General features: G+C 44.1%; 2 protein-coding genes across 2 annotated transcripts; one reads left to right on the top strand and one right to left on the bottom strand.

Moving 5' to 3' along the window:
* Nucleotides 1-332: 332 nt before the first annotated feature.
* Nucleotides 333-1,022, bottom strand: LOC137359688 (histone H2B-like). Its single transcript, XM_068025470.1, has 2 exons — nt 975-1,022; nt 333-674 (listed from the first exon to the last, which is right to left on the bottom strand). Exons 1-2 carry the CDS (start codon nt 1,020-1,022, stop codon nt 333-335), a joined length of 390 nt encoding a protein of 129 aa, XP_067881571.1.
* Nucleotides 1,023-1,692: 670 nt separating this feature from the next.
* On the top strand, nt 1,693-17,450 carry LOC137359687 (histone H2B-like). Its single transcript, XM_068025469.1, has 2 exons — nt 1,693-1,770; nt 17,163-17,450. Exons 1-2 carry the CDS (start codon nt 1,693-1,695, stop codon nt 17,448-17,450), a joined length of 366 nt encoding a protein of 121 aa, XP_067881570.1.
* The last annotated feature ends 1,406 nt before the right edge of the window (nt 17,451-18,856 follow it).

Here is an 18,856-nt window from a genome sequence, read left to right as displayed (position 1 = left end):
CTAGAAACCCCGCTGTTGTAGGAAACCTCAGTCTCACATTTCAACTCCTGACAATAAAACACTTTCTCTCCGCTTTTGTCTCCCACAAATAGGTTCAATCTAGAATCAGTGATGCGGTATCTTGACAAAGATTGACCTGAAATGTGTCCGCTTCCAGAATGCTGTGAATGAGACTTTCTGCCGCCGCTTACAGACTGTTTCAAAAAGGACGTATAAAAAAAACAAAACAAATCAAAACCAGAGAGATGATGTTGTAGCTTTTTCAGAGAGATTGTGGGTGGCTCTTAAAAGAGCCGTTGTGTTTGGGATGTTTTTCAGTCCATTGTGCAGTTTTACTTGGAGCTGGTGTACTTGGTCACCGCCTTTGTCCCTTCCGACACGGCGTGCTTGGCCAGCTCCCCGGGCAGCAGCAGGCGCACGGCGGTCTGGATCTCCCGGGAGCTGATGGTGCTGCGTTTGTTGTAATGGGCCAGGCGGGAAGCCTCACCCGCGATGCGCCCGAAAATATCGTTCACAAACGAGTTCATGATGCTCATGGCCTTGGAGGAGATGCCGGTGTCGGGGTGAACCTGCTTCATCACTTTGTAGATGTAGATGGAATAACTCTCCTTCCTCGACTTTCTCCGCCTCTTACCGCCCTTTGCTGATGGTTTACTCACAGTTTTCTTGGCGCCCTTCTTAGCAGCTGCTTTCTTCTTCTCCTCAACCATCTTCAGTTTCAATTTCAGACACAGAAATAAACCAAACCCCTTCCGAGTGCGGATTAAATAGACAATCCCACAGCTCTATGCTAATAAGGGATGGGGGAAAGTAAAGATTGTGATTGGGTGATATGTCACAATGGGTTTATATTGTCATACTATAATTGGTGTCCTTCACCATCCAATCACATTCAAACTTTGCAGCCAATCACAAACATTCGTACTGCAATCAGGACGTATGTTTCACAAAGACTCTCTCCAGCTCCAGTTTACATTGAAAGAGCCGCTCCCTGTGCCAAGCTCTCTGGAAATGTTCTGCATGTTGTTGAAAGGACGCTTAATGATGATTCTTTGTCGTTGCTATTGCATGTGAGTGTGCAATTAATTCCATTTCTTTTATTTTCTGCTCCTGTGTTTGAATGTGTTCTGTCATTCAGCAGTTCTCAGTCTCTGGTGCTGTTTGGATTTATTCCGTATTTATTTATTTCGAGATATAGCACTGAAACAAGCCCTTCGGCCCACCGAGTCTGTGCCGACCAACAATCACTCATTTATCCTAACCCTGCAGTAATCCCAATCTACACTAGGGGCAATTTACAATGACCAATTTACCTATCAACCTGCACGTCTTTGGCGCTGGGAGGAAACCGGAGCACCCGGCGAAAACCCACGCGGTCAGAGGGAGAACTTGCAAACTCCGCACAGGCAGTACCCAGAATCGAACCCGGGTCCCTGGAGCTGTGAGGTTGCAGTGCTAACCACTGCACCACTGTATCTTTCAGATTCTGGTACTGTGTTTGAGTATGACATCCATTCTGTATCTGTCAGTCTCTGTTGCTGTGCTTGAGTGTGAGGAGTTGAGGCGGAGTGTTGCGGCGAGGAAGATGGAAAAGAGCGTTGGTGCGATGACACAGACTTAGTTGACCCCAGTTTGCATTGGGATTGGGTCAGTGGTAGGTCCGTTGGGAAGGATTTCGGCTTACATGTCATCATGAAGTCGTTGGAGGATGGTGACGAATTTTTCCGGCAGCCAAATTTGAGGAAGACGTTCCATAATCCCTCCTGGTTGGTAGAGTCGAAGGCCTTTGTCAGGTCAGAGAAGACCAGGTAGAAAGGTTGCTGCTGCTCCCTACATTTTCTTGGCATTGTCTTGCTGTGTAGATCATGTCCACTGTGTCTCTTGATGGACAGAATCCACATTGTGATTCCAGTGGGAGATCTTCAGCCACGGGGAGGAGACAGTTCAGAAGGACTCTTGTGATGACCTTCCCTGCAGTGAACAGCTGGGATACCCCTCTGTCATTACCACAGTCGGTCTTGTCACCATTTTTGGTGATGATCACAATGACAGCATCTCAGAGATCCCTGGCATGCTCTTGTCCTTCCAGCTGAGGGAAATGAGACCATGTTTTTGTGTTAAGTGTTCTTCTCTGTCGTATTTTAGATTTTCAGAGGGAATTCCATCTATGCCGGTGGCCTTCATTTTGTTTTTACCTGTTAGATTGCCTTTTCAATTTCTGTTGGGCTGGGATTGTGCTGACGTCATGGTGGGGAACATGCTGTGGAATGTGGCACTTGCATCAAAGACCGAGTTGCGATTGAGAAGATCTTCAAAGTGCTACTTCCAACGAATGCTGACTGCCTCTCTGACCTTGATCAGTGTCACTCCATTCTTTACTCTCAGTAGGGTAGGTCCTTGGTAATTTGGGCCATAAATGGTCTTGATGGTGCTGAAGAATCCACACATGTCGTGGCTGTCAGCAAGTTGCTGTATTTCCTGCACTCTTTCAGCCCATCAGCTGTTCTTTAGTTCGTGTAAGCAGATCTACTCTGCAGGACGAGTGGGAAACTATTGAAACTACATTGCCTGCAGTCCTGAAGCAAGGCCTCTCCAACATCTGTCATCGAGCTGCAGTATGCTGACAATGCTTGCATATGCGCACACTCAGAGGCCAAGCTTCAAACCCTCATCGATGCATTCATGGAGGCGTATGAAAGAATTGGCTTGAAGCAAAACATCCGGAAAGCTAAGGTCCTCTGCCAGCCTGCTCCCCGACACTGCCCCCGACTATTAAGATCCACGGCGAATCACTGAACAATGTGGGTCACTGCTCAGACCTTGGGAACCTCCTGTCACCAAGGGCAGATATCGACAATGACACTCAGGATCGCTTCCAGAAGGCCATGTGGCCCATAAATCCTGCTCTGCCATTCAATAAGATCATGCCTGTTCTGATTGAGGCCTTAATTCCACTTTCCTGCCTGTGCCCATTGACCAATGACTCCCTTGTACATCAAAAAATCTGTCTATCACAGCCTTGAATATATTCAATGACCCAGCCTCCACAGTCCTCTGGAGAACAGAATTCCAAAGATGAACAACCCTCTGACAGAAGAAATTCCTCCTCATCTCTTTCTTGAATGGGAGACCACTTATCTTGAAACTGTGGCCCATAATTCGACATTCCCCCACAAGGAGAAACATCTTCCCAGCATCTACCTGTCTAGCCCACTGAGAATCTTATAGGTTTCAATAAGATCATCTCTCAATCTTCTAAACTCCAGTGAGTAGAGGCCCAATCTGCTCAACTTTTTCTCACAAGTCAACCCTTCATCCCAGAAATCAGCCTAGTGAACATTCTTTGAACTGATTCCAATACAAGTAAGTAAGGAGACCAAAACTGTATGGAGTACTTTAGTTGGGATGCCACTAATGCCCTGTACAGTTACAGCAAAACTTCCCTTCTTTTATACTCCATTCCCCTTGCTAAAAATTCCAACATTCCATTTGCATTCCTAATTACTTGCTATACCTTCATGCTAACTTTTCTGTAATTCATGTACCTGGCACCCAGATCCCTCGGTACAGCAGCATTCTGCAGTCTGTCTCTATGTAAGTAATATTCTGTTTTTCTATTCTTCCTGCCAAAGTAGACAATCTCACATTTTCCCATATTATACTCCATCTGCCAAACTTTTGCCCACTGACTTAACCTATCTATATCTCTTTGCAGACACTTTATGTTCTCCTCACGACTTTCTTTCCTACCTATCTTTGTACCATCCATAAATTTGGCAACAGTACACTCAGTGCCTTCATGCAATTATTAATATAGACCATAAATAGTTGAGGCACCAGCACTGATCCCTGTGACATTCCATTAGTTACAGTTTTCCAATCTGAAAATGCCCCATTTGTCCCCACTCTCTGTTTCCTGTGAGTTAGCCAATCCAAGATCCATGTGTGTGTAGTTTTCAGTTTGTATCTATCAGTGTCTGTTACTCTATGTGAGTTTTGGACTATTTCTTACTCTCTCACTGCTATTTTTTGTGTGTTAGGTTGCTTTAGATGACTCAGGCTGAACTACTGTGAGTGAGTGCAGTAATCAACCTATACCTTTCAGCATCTGGCACTGAGCATGTGTTTCAGCATCACTCTCTATCTGTCAGTATCTGGTACTCTGTGTGAGTGTGGGATTCATTATATCATCCTCCGTCCCTGGGACTGATGGCAAGTCTGGATTTATTCTCCATAAAATGTCAGCACAGCAACAGGCCACTGATGTGGTAGGTTTTAAGCAGACAATATATTTGAGGTTTTGCTTAGTATTAAATATCTGTCACTGTGAACACAATAGTGAAAGATAATGTATCCTACAATCTGATACAGGATTGGTGTGCAAGTGTAATTCAGGCTGTACTAATCAATTTGATCAGTGCCATTCAGTCTGAGTGAGTATCTTGGAATTGCATGTAAAATGAGCTCAGTCTGGAATTGTACAGTATCTTCCATCTGACACTATGAGGTTTCAGGACTGGTATGTAATTTATAGCTCAGACTATACTGATCAAATTTATAATGTATCTTTTAGTTTCACAATCCGGATGAGTTTTAAACTGGAATCTGAGTTTGGATCTCAGGTTATATGATATTTCAGAATCTCTCAATCTGATTATGGACTTGAGTCTAATGTATATGTCTGGAAACATGATGGCAATTAATACTGATAATAAACTCATAACCTGTGTAAATATTGGGCTGGTATTTAACTTAAATCTCAGAGTACATTATTGAGGTTAATTCTGTCACTTTGAAACAGGAACCACGTGTCAGTTCTCTGTGTGTTTAATTTGTAGCTGAGGTTGCTCTATTGTGGGATTGACACACTGATAATTTGATAGTGGGTGAGATGTTGGACTGGGATTTATGTATCTACCTGTCAGTGGTAATGAGTTGGGGTGACATAGAAACAACGTCTGTCTTTCCTGCTCTATTTGATTGATGGATTGAAAATGTGTCTCTGGAACTATTTCTGCTGTCTGAGACTGTGGAACTGATGACCTGTCTGTGTCTCTGCGCTCTGTGAGTGATAATGTACGTATTGTGTGTGAGAAGGAGCTGATGGCACTCTTCCTTGTAACTTGGGTGGAGGAAATAGCCCATTTATTCTGGTTCATTCAATCATTTCCCTGTTTGAACAAAAGTATGTTTGTAACTAAAATACAGGTGAGATCAAAGCTATAGAGTTTTAATGAATTTAATCTCTCAAATAATAATCATTATGGATACCCGCAAAAGAACCACTGCAACACAAATATTGTCACTGTTTCACTCCACTACAATAAGTTTCTTCCCATTCTGTCTCCATCCCCTTGTCCACACACAACCGGAGAATGGCCTCTCCACTCACTCCATGTTCCGAGACCAGTTTCAGATCCACTCCGCCTCCTACAAACAGCCCCCGCCTGCCTCTGAACTTGCCCCGGACTCGATGCTGATCTCTGAGTCTATCTGGGGACATGCTCCCAAAGCGGTGTGCTGCTGGAAGGAGGCTGCTGTTTGCTCCCTTCCCCCGGGACCGGGATCTCTCCATTCGCGGCTGTTTTAAACCATCTTCTTCCGCTCACAGGCAGTGCTGGGGGAGGGGAGCGCAGGCCCAGATTTCTGCAGCACTTCAGCCAGAAACGTGGAAAACTTCCGGCTCAGAATGAGTCCATTCGGCCCATCATGTCCGCGCTAGTGGAATGAGAGGGATATAGCCTGTTCCCACAGTTTGTTGTTATTGGACAGTGAAGTGTGGAAACAGAAGCGGACAGTCAGGATGTGGGGAGTTACACAAAGAGTTACACTATTATAGGCACCAGGTGAGAAGTGTGAAGGACACATTTTAAACAGCGGCTGTTTGGTTTCATTTGAACGGTTAGACCATGGGAGTGGGAACAGGAAATCTGACCTGTGTAAAAGTCCCTGTTCCGTCGGTCAGTCCCATTCATGGCCCAGTGGATTGTTTCTGGATGTTATTTAATTGTTGTAAAATGGCCAAAGCCCCTGGTATGCAGTAGCTGGGGGCTGCAGGACTGCAGTGGAATCAGACACTGATTCTGTTTGTATTGCTGGGTTTCCTTTGTGATTGTTCACAATGATTATTCATTGAAAAATTGTTTTGGTCTCTCTTGTAACTTCCACCACATCTCTTCCTGAATTATAATTAATACTTTTTCTTTCTGCAGGCAATACTTGAGGAAGCTGAATAAATGTAGTGATTCCTCGACACAAGGGGAAGTGCAGCCAGCTCCTCACACACAGTAAGTACAGTATCACTCACAGAGAGCAGAGACATCAGTTCCACAATCACCGACAGCAGAAGTAGTCAGAACACAAAAACACACAAAATAGGAGCAGGAGTAGATCATGTGGCCCGTGGAGCCTGCTCCGCCATTCAGTACCATCGTGGATGATCTCAGGCTTCAATTCCACTTTCCATTCTACTCACCTTATCCCCTGATTCTCTGAGAGATCAAAAATCTGTCTATCGGAGCTTTACATGTATTCAATGATGGAGCATCCACAATCCTCTGGAGTAGAAAATTCCAAAGATTCACAACCCTTTGAGTGAAGTAATTTCTCCTCATCTCAGTCCTAAATGATCAGCCCCTGATCGTGGGACTGTGTCCCCATGTTTTAGATTCTCTGACCAGCAGAAACAATCTCTCAGTGTCTCCCCGATCCAGCCCCTTCGGAATTTTGTATGTTTCAATGAGATCACCTCTCATTCTTCTAAACTCCAGAGTATAGGCCCAATTTACTCAGCCTCCCATCATAGGACAATCCCCTCATCCCAGGGACTAATTTAGTGAACATTTGCTGCACCGCCTCCAATGCACATATATCCTTTCTTAAGTGTGCAGACCAAAAATTCACACTGTATTCCAGATGTGGTCTCACCGAAATCCTGTACAATTGTAGCAAACTTCTTTATTCCTGTATTCTAATCCCCTCGCAATAAAGGCCAACACGCCATTTGCCTTCCTAATTGCTTGTTGTACCTGCATGCTAACTTTCTGTATTCCTTGTGCAAGAACACTCAAGTCTCTTTGAACACCAACAGTTACAAGTTTCACACCTTTTATCAAATATTCTACTTTTCTATTCTTATGACCAAAGTGAAGAACTTCACACTTCCCTACATTATACTCCATCTACCATCTTCTTGCCCACTCACTGAACTTGTCTATATCTCTTTGCAGCCTCTCTGTGTCCTCCCACAGCTTCCCTTTCCACCTACCTTTGTATCATCAGCAAACTTAGATACATTACTCTCTGTCTCTTCATCTAAGTCATTAATTTAGATTGTAAATAGCTGAGACCCCAGCACTTATCCTTGCGACACTCCATTATTCACTGCCTGCCAATCTGTTTATACCCACTCTTTGCTTCCTGTCCATTAACCAATCCTCTATCCATGCTAATATATTACCCACAATTCCATGAGTCCCTTATCTTCTCTATTAACCTTTTATGTAGCACCTTATTGAATGCCTTTTGGAAATCCAGGAATATGACTAGTTTCCCTTTACCCTGCTAGTTACATCCTCAAAAAACTCTCATAAATTTGTCAAACAAGATTTCCCTTCAGGAAAATCATGTTGACTTGTTTGAATGCTTTTCTCAATGCATTGTTCAGACTTCCTGCATTTTCCCAAGGACTGATATTAGGCTAACTGGCCTGTAGTTCACAGTTTTCTCTCTCCCTCCTTTCCTGAAAAGCAGTGTAACATTTGCCAACTTCCAATCTGATGGAAATTTTCTGACCCCCTCCCACACCCATTGCAATATTACAGGGAACGGGGTTGGGGAGAAACAGCCTGTCTGCCCCAGGCCAATCAAGGCCCTTAATTGGCCAATTAACAGCCACTTATGGGCCTCCTCTCTCTGCTGCAGGTATTTTATCCTCGGTTGGGTTGGGGGCGGGGAGGCAGTGTGGCAAAGGCACCAAGAACCCTGCCTGATAAAACCAGGCATCTTTCTTGCGGGCTGCGGGGGGGTCCTCCTGACTAGGCACCCTGTTCCCCATGGAGGGCCACCCTCAAAGCTCCAACCGCCCCCATTGGGCACCCCCGGACCCTGTACCTGACCCCCCATTGCCTCAGACTTAAAGGTAACATTATATATTCTATCAGAACAGACTGAATGACAAATAACATAGCACTCCACAAAACTATAGTGTTAGAGTGAAAGATATTGTCTCAGTTATTTATTGCAGCCTGAGCTACACATTATATGCCAATCTAAAATCACATACAGTTTCAGACTGAGATACAGTATTTATTCCATAAATGCAAAATGAGCTATATGTTCCACAGGAGTTCATACTATTGAACAAGCCTGGGCTCTTTTCTCTAAGTGGTCACCGAATAGAAGCATTGAATAAAATGAAGGGTTTCGTTAGGGTAGAGTTAGAGATGTTTCCCACTTGTGGTGGAGTCCAAAGCTGTCGATATGAAATAGTCAATAATAAATTAAATAAATAACTCAGGGGAAACTTCTTTACCCTGCTTTGACAGCACTTGAGCTGCTGAACATTGTTACATTTAACATCAAGCTAAATGATTAAATGAGGCAGAAACAATTTGAGAGATTTGCTGATAGGATTAGATGAAGTAGGGTTGGAGTAACCTCATTGGAACTACCAGCACTTGGGCAGAAAAGCCTGTCTCTGTGCTGTAAATACTATGTAATTTTGTGTAGAGTGAATCCAGAATGACAAACTAACCCAGAGATGAATGGCTACTGAATGCAACCCACACTCACAGGCAGTACCAGAGACTGACAGATACTGAACAAAACCCACACTCACAGGCAGTACCAGAGACTGACAGATACTGAACAAAACCCACACTCACAGGAAGTACCAGAGACTGACAGATACTGAACAAAACCCACACACACAGGCAGTACCAGAGACTGACAGATACTGAACAAAACCCACACTCACAGGCAGTACCAGAGACTGACAGATACTGAACAAAACCCACACTCACAGGAAGTACCAGAGACTGACAGATACTGAACAAAACCCACACACACAGGCAGTACCAGAGACTGACAGATACTGAACATAACCTACACTCACAGGCAGTGCCAGAGACTGACAGACATTGAACATAACCTACACTCACAGGCAGTACCAGAGACTGACAGATACTGAACAAAACCCACACTCACAGGCAGTACCAGAGACTGACAGATACTGAACAAAACCCACACTCACAGGAAGTACCAGAGACTGACAGATACTGAACAAAACGCACACACACAGGCAGTACCAGAGACTGACAGATACTGAACATAACCTACACTCACAGGCAGTGCCAGAGACTGACAGACATTGAACATAACCTACACTCACAGGCAGTACCAGAGACTGACAGATACTGAACAAAACCCACACTCACAGGCAGTACCAGAGACTGACAGATACTGAACAAAACCCACACTCACAGGAAGTACCAGAGACTGACAGATACTGAACAAAACCCACACACACAGGCAGTACCAGAGACTGACAGATACCGAACATAACCTACACTCACAGGCAGTGCCAGAGACTGACAGACATTGAACATAACCTACACTCACAGGCAGTACCAGAGACTGACAGATACTGAACAAAACCCACACTCACAGGCAGTACCAGAGACTGACAGATACTGAACAAAACCCACACTCACAGGAAGTACCAGAGACTGACAGATACTGAACAAAACCCACACTCACAGGCAGTACCAGAGACTGACAGATACTGAACATAACCTACACTCACAGGCAGTGCCAGAGTCTGACAGACATTGAACATAACCTACACTCACAGGCTGTACCAGAGACTGACAGATACTGAACATAACCTACACTCACAGGCAGTGCCAGAGACTGACAGACATTGAACATAACCTACACTCACAGGCAGTACCAGAAACTGAAAATATTGAACAAAAAGTACACACGCGGACAGTACCTGAGACTGACAGATACTGAATAAAACCCACACTCACAGGAAGTACCAGAGACTGACAGATACTGAACAAAACCCACACACACAGGCAGTACCAGAGACTGACAGATACTGAACATAACCTACACTCACAGGCAGTGCCAGAGACTGACAGACATTGAACATAACCTACACTCACAGGCAGTACCAGAGACTGACAGATACTGAACAAAACCCACACTCACAGGCAGTACCAGAGACTGACAGATACTGAACAAAACCCACACTCACAGGAAGTACCAGAGACTGACAGATACTGAACAAAACCCACACACACAGGCAGTACCAGAGACTGACAGATACTGAACATAACCTACACTCACAGGCAGTGCCAGAGACTGACAGACATTGAACATAACCTACACTCACAGGCAGTACCAGAGACTGACAGATGCTGAACAAAACCCACACTCACAGGCAGTACCAGAGACTGACAGATACTGAACAAAACCCACACTCACAGGAAGTACCAGAGACTGACAGATACTGAACAAAACCCACACTCACAGGCAGTACCAGAGACTGACAGATACTGAACATAACCTACACTCACAGGCAGTGCCAGAGTCTGACAGACATTGAACATAACCTACACTCACAGGCTGTATCAGAGACTGACAGATACTGAACATAACCTACACTCACAGGCAGTGCCAGAGACTGACAGACATTGAACATAACCTACACTCACAGGCAGTACCAGAAACTGAAAATATTGAACAAAAAGTACACACGCGGACAGTACCTGAGACTGACAGATACTGAACAAAACACACACTCACAGGCAGTACCAGAGACTGACAGATGTTATGTCCATCCCAAATTCACAACAGAAAAAATAACTGAGAGATCCAACAGAAATCCAATACTTACATATGATACCAGTGACTTAAAGGTACAGAATTAATCGCACTCTCAAATATAGTGCATGTGACTGGGATACAGAATGAGTCTATACTGACACATAATACCAGGGAATGACAGATACAGAATGAATCACACAGTCACATACTGCAACAGGGACATTTTGGCACAGCATGAATCTGACAGTCGTGTACAGAAACAGAGGCTGACAGATATCAAATGAAACCCACACACACATACAGTGACACTGAGAGCTATAACATATATGCCACATTCATATATAGTACCAGAGATTGACAGATACAGAATGAATTCCACACACACAAACAGTTCCAGAGCCTTATACATTCAGAGTGAATATGACACTTTGTACCAGAGACTGACCAATGCAGCATGAATCCCACACTCCCACTCAGTAATAGAGACTGACAGATAGCCACAAATAAAGAATGATTCTCATTCTCATGTACAGGACAACAGACTGATTTGCCACAATGGTGTCTCTAATCTTTGGGCAAACTCAGTGTAATAACAACTCATCTCCATTCCCAGTATTTCTAAATCCCACCTGTCCTCCATAATCTGAACAATTATTGCATGTCGTGTTGACTGTCTGACCTGTAAACTGCACTGTATCACAGATTGCTGACATTTGCTAGCTGAAAGTGAGAACTGCAAAATAGAAGCAGAAATTGGCACAGCCTGTCAGGGTTAATAAACAGGTAATGTGAGGTAATAAACTTTGTAATAAACTCATATTGCTTCACATTTTTATACTGAAAATAAAAGTAATCAATTCTTAATAAAAATGTTTGCTATATTGATCTGATATTTGTAAATGTGCCCTGTTATATAGTACACTACATTGAGCAGTATTTCTGTCTGATTTTTCAGGATACTATTTGCATTACTTCAAATAAAGAAAACATAACTACACAAAGAACTGAGCACAATGCTGAAAGTTTCACAGCAAACAGTCAAAAGGGAAAGAGATAACATATAGAAAGAAAAAAAGCTAAAATACTGAAAACACTCAGCCAGTCCGGAAGCAACTGTGGAGAAGAGAAGCTCGGGTTAATGGTCCAGTTCTGTGACCCTTCTATAGACCTGAAACATTGCTCCTCCCTTCCTCTCTCCACAGATACTGCTGGAACTGCTGAGTGTTTCCAGAATCTTCTGTTATTCAGATTTCTAGCGGCTGCAGTATTTCTCTTTTTGAAGAATAAAACAATCCCTGGGAGGGAATGAAAGTTTACATAAGAAATAAGAGCAGGAGTGGCCACTCTGCCCATCGAAATAGTTCCACCATTCAATAATATAACAGCTGTTCTCCTACCTCAACTCCATCTTACCACACTGGCACAGCCCCCTTGATTCCCTTAGTATCCAAAAACCTATCGATTTCTCTTGAATATGCACAATGATTGAGCATCCAGAGCTCTCTGGGATAGAGAATTCCAAAGATTCATAACCCTTTGACTGAAAAGAAAATCTCCTCTTCTCAGTCAAATATGACCAAGCCCTTTATACTGAGACTGTAACCCTTCGTTCTAGATTGCCCAGCGAGAGGAAACATCCTCCCAGCATTTACCATGTCAAGCCACTGAGCATTTTATCTGCCAGTGAGATTACCTCTCACTCTACTGAGTTCTGGGGAATAGAGGCCTAGTCTATTCAATCTCTTCACATAGGACAATCCCCTCATCCTAGGAAGCAGCCTAGTGGCACGTCTCTGTACTCCCTCTGAGGAAAGTATATCCTTCCTTAGATAAGGGGACCAAAACTGCACAGCACTCCAAGTGTGATCTCACGCTGTATAATTGCAATAAATACTCATACTCTAATCTCATTGCAATAAAGACAAACATATCATTTGCTTTCCTAATTGGTTGAGTATCTGCACGTTAACTTTCTGTGATTCCTGGACAAGGACAATCGGGTCCCTCTGAATGTAAACATTTTCCATTCTCTCACTAATTTCAAAAATGTTCTGCTTTGCTGTTTTAGATTAGAGATACAGCACTGAAACAGGCCCTTCGGCCCACCGAGTCTGTGCCGAACATCAACCACCCATTTATACTAATCCTACACTAATCCCATATTCCTACCAAACATCCCCACCTGTCCCTATATTTCCCTCCCACCTACCTATACTAGTGACAATTTATAATGGCCAATTTACCAATCAACCTGCAAGTCTTTTGGCTTGTGGGAGGAAACCGGAGCACCCGGAGAAAACCCACGCAGACACAGGGAGAACTTGCAAACTCCACACAGGCAGTACCCGGTATCGAACCCGGGTCCTTGGAGCTGTGAGGCTGCGGTGCTAACCACTGCGCCGCCCTGCCAAAGTGTGTAACTGTACACTTCTCCCCATTATATTCCATCTCTCACATTCTTGCCCACATACTAAGTCTGTCTAAATCCCTTTTTTCCCCCTTTGCATCCTCCTCACAGTTTACTTTGCCACCTCACTTTATATCATCGGCAAACATGGATAACATGACATTCGGTCACCTCATCTAAGTCATTGATACAGAATGTAAATAACTGAGTCCCGAGCACCAATCCTTGCAGTATCCAACTACTTACAGCTTTCCTGCCGAAAATGACTCGGTTACTCCTACTCTCTGTTTTTTGTCTGTTAACTACTACTCAATCTATACTAATATATTATCCCCAAATTGCATGGGGCCTACATTGGTGTAATAACCACTTGTTTGATAACTTATTGAATGCTTTTTGAAAATCCAAACAGACTACATCCACTGGTTCCCCTCATCTACCCTGGCAGTTACAACATCAACATATTCTAATAATTTATCATTGACAATTTCCTTTTAATAAATCCATGTTGACTCTGACCAACCATATTCTGATATTCCACATCACCATTTACCATGTCTGTAATAATAGATTGTAGCATATTCCCCATTGCTGATGTCAGGCAAACTGGCCTCTAGTTCTTTGCTTTCTCTCTCGTTCCTTTCTTGAATAGTGTGGATATGTTTGTTACCCTCCAATTCACAGCTTCCAGAATCCAGGAATTGTTTCTTATAAGGAACGGGAATAGCTGTGGGAAAATGAATCTGAGTACTTCTATTCTGAGTCCACTGTATGATTCAGGTCAAATAATAATTATCAATAAAAAGGAGTAAAATCAGAGTTCAATTGAACTTTAATTTGAAGGAAATCAGCGTTGGAAATATGTTTATTCAAATTATACACTTCTTGCTTTGGGAAACAAAATTCCTTCGAGACAGCACCCAACTCAGTTCCTATCTTTCAGTTTCTCATCTGAGGAACTTAAGGAATGCCAAACTGTAATGGCTGGGAATCAAACCCGGGCACAGCTGCTTGGAAGGTCATTGACCTGAAACATTAACTCTGTTCTCTCTCCACAGATGCTGCCTGACCTGCTGAGTATTTCCAGCATTTTCTGTTTTTATTCCAGCTGTTTGGAAGGCAGCTATGCTCATTGCTCTAACAGCATCGCTCACATGGAGCAATACATTGAGTCTTTCTGTGGATTTTGGGACTGGGCCGCTGTCTTTTGGTCTCTGATGCTATAATCACAGCCCAGTATAATACTCAGCTCATTTCCAGGTGTTTAAAACTGTTGAACTGAAAGGCGACATGATGTGTCAGGATGTTTCTGAACAGCAATAATCACAATTTTACAACACAGAAAGAGTTCATTTGAACAATTGTGCTGCTCTTTGAACGATCTATCCAATCAGTCCCACCTCCCTGTCATTTTCACATTGCCCTGTAATTTCCCCATCAAATAATGATCCAATTCCCTCACGAAAGTTATTATTGAATCTGTTTTCACCTCCCTTTTCAAGCAGTACATTTCTGATCATCAGAACGCGTGTTAAAATATCACCTCATCTTCCCCTGATTCTTTTAACAATTCTGTGTCCATTGGTTACAGACCCTTCTGCCAGTGGGAACAGTTCCTCTTCAACCCATTAGAATGTAGAACACAACTATTAAATATTACATTAACATCTCTGCACCAAGAAGAACGACCCTAGATTTGCTACAAAAACAAGAAAAGCTGGAATCACTCAGCGGGTCTGGCAGCATCTGTGGAAAGAGAAGCAGAGTTAACGTTTCGGGTCAGTGACCCTTCTTCGGAACTGACAAATATTAGAAAAGTCACAGATTATAAGCAAGTGAGGTTGGGGTGGGGTAAGAGATAACAAAGGAGAAGGTGCAGATTGGACCAGGCCACATAGCTGACCAAAAGGTCACGGAGCAAAGGCAAACAATATGTTAATGGTGTGTTGAAAGACAAAGCATTAGTACAGATTAGGTGTGAATACACTGAATATTGAACAGCAGCAAGTGCAAACCTGAAAAAAAACCTGAAAAAAACAGTGGGTAAGCAAACTGAACAAACTAAGATGAATGAAATAAATGCAAAAAAAGATAGTAAAAAATGTAAAAAAGAATGTACAAAAAAGGAAGAAAAAAATAACTAAAAATGAAAGTAAAATGGGGGGCTGTCATGCTCTGACATTATTGAACTCAATGTTCAGTCCGGCAGGCTGTAGTGTGCCTAATCGGTAGATGAGATGCTGTTCCTCGAGCTTGCGTTGATGTTCACTGGAACACTGCAGCAATCCCAGGACAGAGATGTGAGCATGAGGGCAGGGGGTAGTGTTGAAATGGCAAGCAACCGGAAGCTCAGAGTCCTGCTTGCGGACTGAGCGGAGATGTTCCGCAAAGCGGTCACCCAGTCTGCGCTTGGTCTCTCCAATGTAGCGGAGACCACACAGTGAGCAGCGAATACATTATACTACATTTAAAGAAGTACAAGTAAATCGCTGCTTCACCTGAAAGGAGTGTTTGGGGCCTGGGATAGTGAGGCGAGAGGAGGTAAATGGGCAGGTATTACACCTCCTGCGATTGCAGGGGAAGGTGCCCTGGGACGGGGACGAGGTGGTGGGGGTAATGGAGGAGTGGACCAGGGTGTCGCGGAGGGAACGATCCCTTCGGAATGTTGACAGGGGAAGGGAGGGGAAGATGCGACTGGTAGTGGCATCACGCTGGAGGTGGCGAAAATGGCGGAGGGTGATCCTTTGGATATGGAGGCTGGTGGGATGAAAAGTGAGGACAAGGGGAACCCTGTCACGGTTCTGGGAGGGAGGGGAAGGGTGAGGGTAGAGGTGCGGGGAATGGGTCGGACACGGTTGAGGGCCCTGTCAACCACAGTGGGGGGAAATCCTCGGTTGAGGAAAAAGGAGGTCATATCAGAAGCACCGTCATGGAAGGTAGCTTCATCAGAGCAGATGCGTCGGAGACGGAGAAACTGGGAGAATGGAATGGAGTCCTTACAGGAGGTAGGGTGTGAAGAAGTGTAGTCGAGGTAGCTTTGCCATCCTTTCACGCATCTCTAGTGCCATTCTAGTCAATCTCCTCTGCACTCTCTCTCAGACCTTGATACCCCTGCTAAAATGTGGAACCTAGAATTAGACACAATGCTCCAGCTGAGGCCGATAACCAGTGAGATTTATAAAGGTTCAGCATAAACTCCTTGTTTGTGACCCTTATTCCTATTTCTGGTTTCTAACCCAGCGTCGGCTCTGAGCTGTTGAAACTGCCTGAATAAATATTTCCGCTCAACTTAGAGGCCGGAATGTGAGAAGCTGCTGAGAATAAGAGACCCTCGCAGCCAGGCGTCATTTCCCGGTGGATTTTTCAATAGAAACTGGGGCTGGAGAGAGACTTTGGGAAATGTAATTCCTGAATGCAGTGAGAGAGTTTGTGATTGGTTGCAGATATAAAACTATTGTGACATCACTGCCAATCACCCAATCACAATCTTTACTTTCTCCCATCCCTCATTAGCATAGAGCTGTGGGATTGTCTATTTAATCCGCACTCGGAAGGGGTTTGGTTTATTTCTGTATCTGAAACTGAAAATGGTAAGGTCCCCCCACCAAGCTGAACTGAGGGGCTGGACCCCTGGGAAACCCCTCGAACTGTATCGGGAAAATTTACATTTGCTGTAAATGTAAAAATGTAATTGGCATGACAAATGTGAAATGGAAGGGTTGTGAAGCAACTCATGATTGTATTGAAGGAAACTGATCTCCCTTGCAATGTTTGTATTTTTTGGTGCTGTTTGAAACTGTTTGGCAATGTATTTTTAACAGATTTTTATCAATCAAGTATATTTTGGAAATAAAAAAAAGAGAAGAAAGCAGCTCCTAAGAAAGGCGCCAAGAAAACCTTAAATAAACCGTCAACAAAGGGCGGCAAGAAGCGGAGGAAGGAGAGTTACTCCATCTACATCTACAAAGTGATGAAGCAGGTTCATCCCGACACCAGCATCTCCTCCAAGGCCATGAGCATCATGAACTCGTTTGTGAACGATGTTTTCGAGCGCATCGCGGGTGAGGCTTCCCGGCTGGCCCATTACAGCAACCATCAGCTCCGGGTGATCCAGACCGCCGTGCGCCTGCTGCTGCCCGGGGAGCTGGCCAAGCACGCCGTGTCGGAAGGGACAAAGGCGGTGACCAAGTACATCAGCTCCAAGTAAAACTGCACAATGGACTGAAAAACATCCCAAACACAACGGCTCTTTTAAGAGCCACCAACAATCTCTGAAAAAGCTGCATCCGACATCTCTATGAAATCACTTTAAGACAATGTATAATATAATAACGATCCCACTGCTGTGTTTGTATCTCCTGTTTTTAACCGAACACGAACCCATAATCTGATCACCAGCCTTCACTTTTTTTGCTTAAAGCTGCTCTTATTCTGTTTTTTCACAGCCCCTGAATAACCGCATTAACAGCTGATTTCAGCGGCAAGGATTAGACCTTAATCCCTTCACTGATTAATCATTTTATTAACAGCAACTCTCCGCAGTGTAACAGCCTGGGATGGGATTATTACAGAGCAAGTTAAGGGCCGTTTGAGGACTTGATCCGGCTTCCTCTTTTCAGAGAAGGACACTGGGCTCTGATTGAAAACTAAACTGAGTATTTCACTTCAGGCCAATGCAGGCCCCACCCGGGACAGTTTGAAAGCGATTGTCCAATGAGTCACAATTTAAATAACATTTTACAAGTTGAATAAAACAAAATCAAGAGATGGGACTTTAAATCTTTGACTAAGGATGACATTTATTTTAATCCGCTCCTTTCCGACAATGAAATTGGCGGGCTTTTTGAAATTGACAAATTCTCTGCTTCTGATGTCGTGGCGGGTAAATCCCGCCCTCTTGTGTTGGTCAGTGACCTGCTTGGTGAAGAAAATAGGCAAATAGAATTAAGTAGCGACCATTGAGGAGAGTTCTCAGTCTTTAAGTAAAGTAAATGCTGCGTAAATTATCCATTTGTGAAAGTATTTGTGAGATTGTGGAAATGTCTGGAGGAAAGACCGGCGGGAAAGCTCGGGCCAAAGCCAAGTCTTGCTCCTCCCGGGCTGGACTGCAGTTCCCGGTGGGCCGTGTTCACAGGCACCTGAGAAAGGGCAACGATGCTGAGCATGTGGGTGCTGGAGCCCCGGTCGATCTGGCTGCTGTGCTCGAGTATCTGACCGCTGACATCCTCGAGCTGGCCGGTAACGCGGCCCGGGACAACAAGAAGACCCGCATCATCCCCAGACACCTGCAGCTGGCCGTCCGCAACGAGGAGGAGCTCAACAAGCTGCTGGGAGGGGTGACCATCGCTCAGGGCGGTGTGCTACCCAAGAAAACCAGCGCTCAAAGCTCCCAGAAAATGTAAAGCAGACAAAATGTCATCTAATAAACCAAAGACTCTTTTCAGAGCCACCCACAGTCTCTGAAAGGGCTGATTACTGTCTGATTCAAGCATGTCAGTAACAGAACAGAATAGGAACTATTTAAAATGTTTATGAGCAACTATTTCATTGGCTTCTCACTGTCCCCCTGATCCCTGTGTGAAGGGGAATTACCAATAGTCTAATTTATTCCTT

This window comes from Heterodontus francisci, unplaced genomic scaffold, assembly GCF_036365525.1.
Source record: "Heterodontus francisci isolate sHetFra1 unplaced genomic scaffold, sHetFra1.hap1 HAP1_SCAFFOLD_121, whole genome shotgun sequence".
Classification (NCBI taxonomy): domain Eukaryota; kingdom Metazoa; phylum Chordata; class Chondrichthyes; order Heterodontiformes; family Heterodontidae; genus Heterodontus; species Heterodontus francisci.
Note: the sequence above shows the minus strand (reverse complement) of the source record. Positions and strands in the feature narration are given on the sequence as shown.

Bases quoted from the DNA above. Each gene is read 5' to 3' on its own strand.
- LOC137359688 (XM_068025470.1), bottom strand. From the start codon at position 1,022: ATGCAGAACATTTCCAGAGAGCTTGGCACAGGGAGCGGCTCTTTCAAT. The intron at 675-974 runs GTAAACTGGAGC...GCTGCTAAGAAG, and splicing joins CAGGGAGCGGCTCTTTCAAT to GGCGCCAAGAAAACTGTGAG.
- LOC137359687 (XM_068025469.1), top strand. From the start codon at position 1,693: ATGAAGTCGTTGGAGGATGGTGACGAATTTTTCCGGCAGCCAAATTTG. The intron at 1,771-17,162 runs GTAGAGTCGAAG...CCGTCAACAAAG, and splicing joins TCCATAATCCCTCCTGGTTG to GGCGGCAAGAAGCGGAGGAA.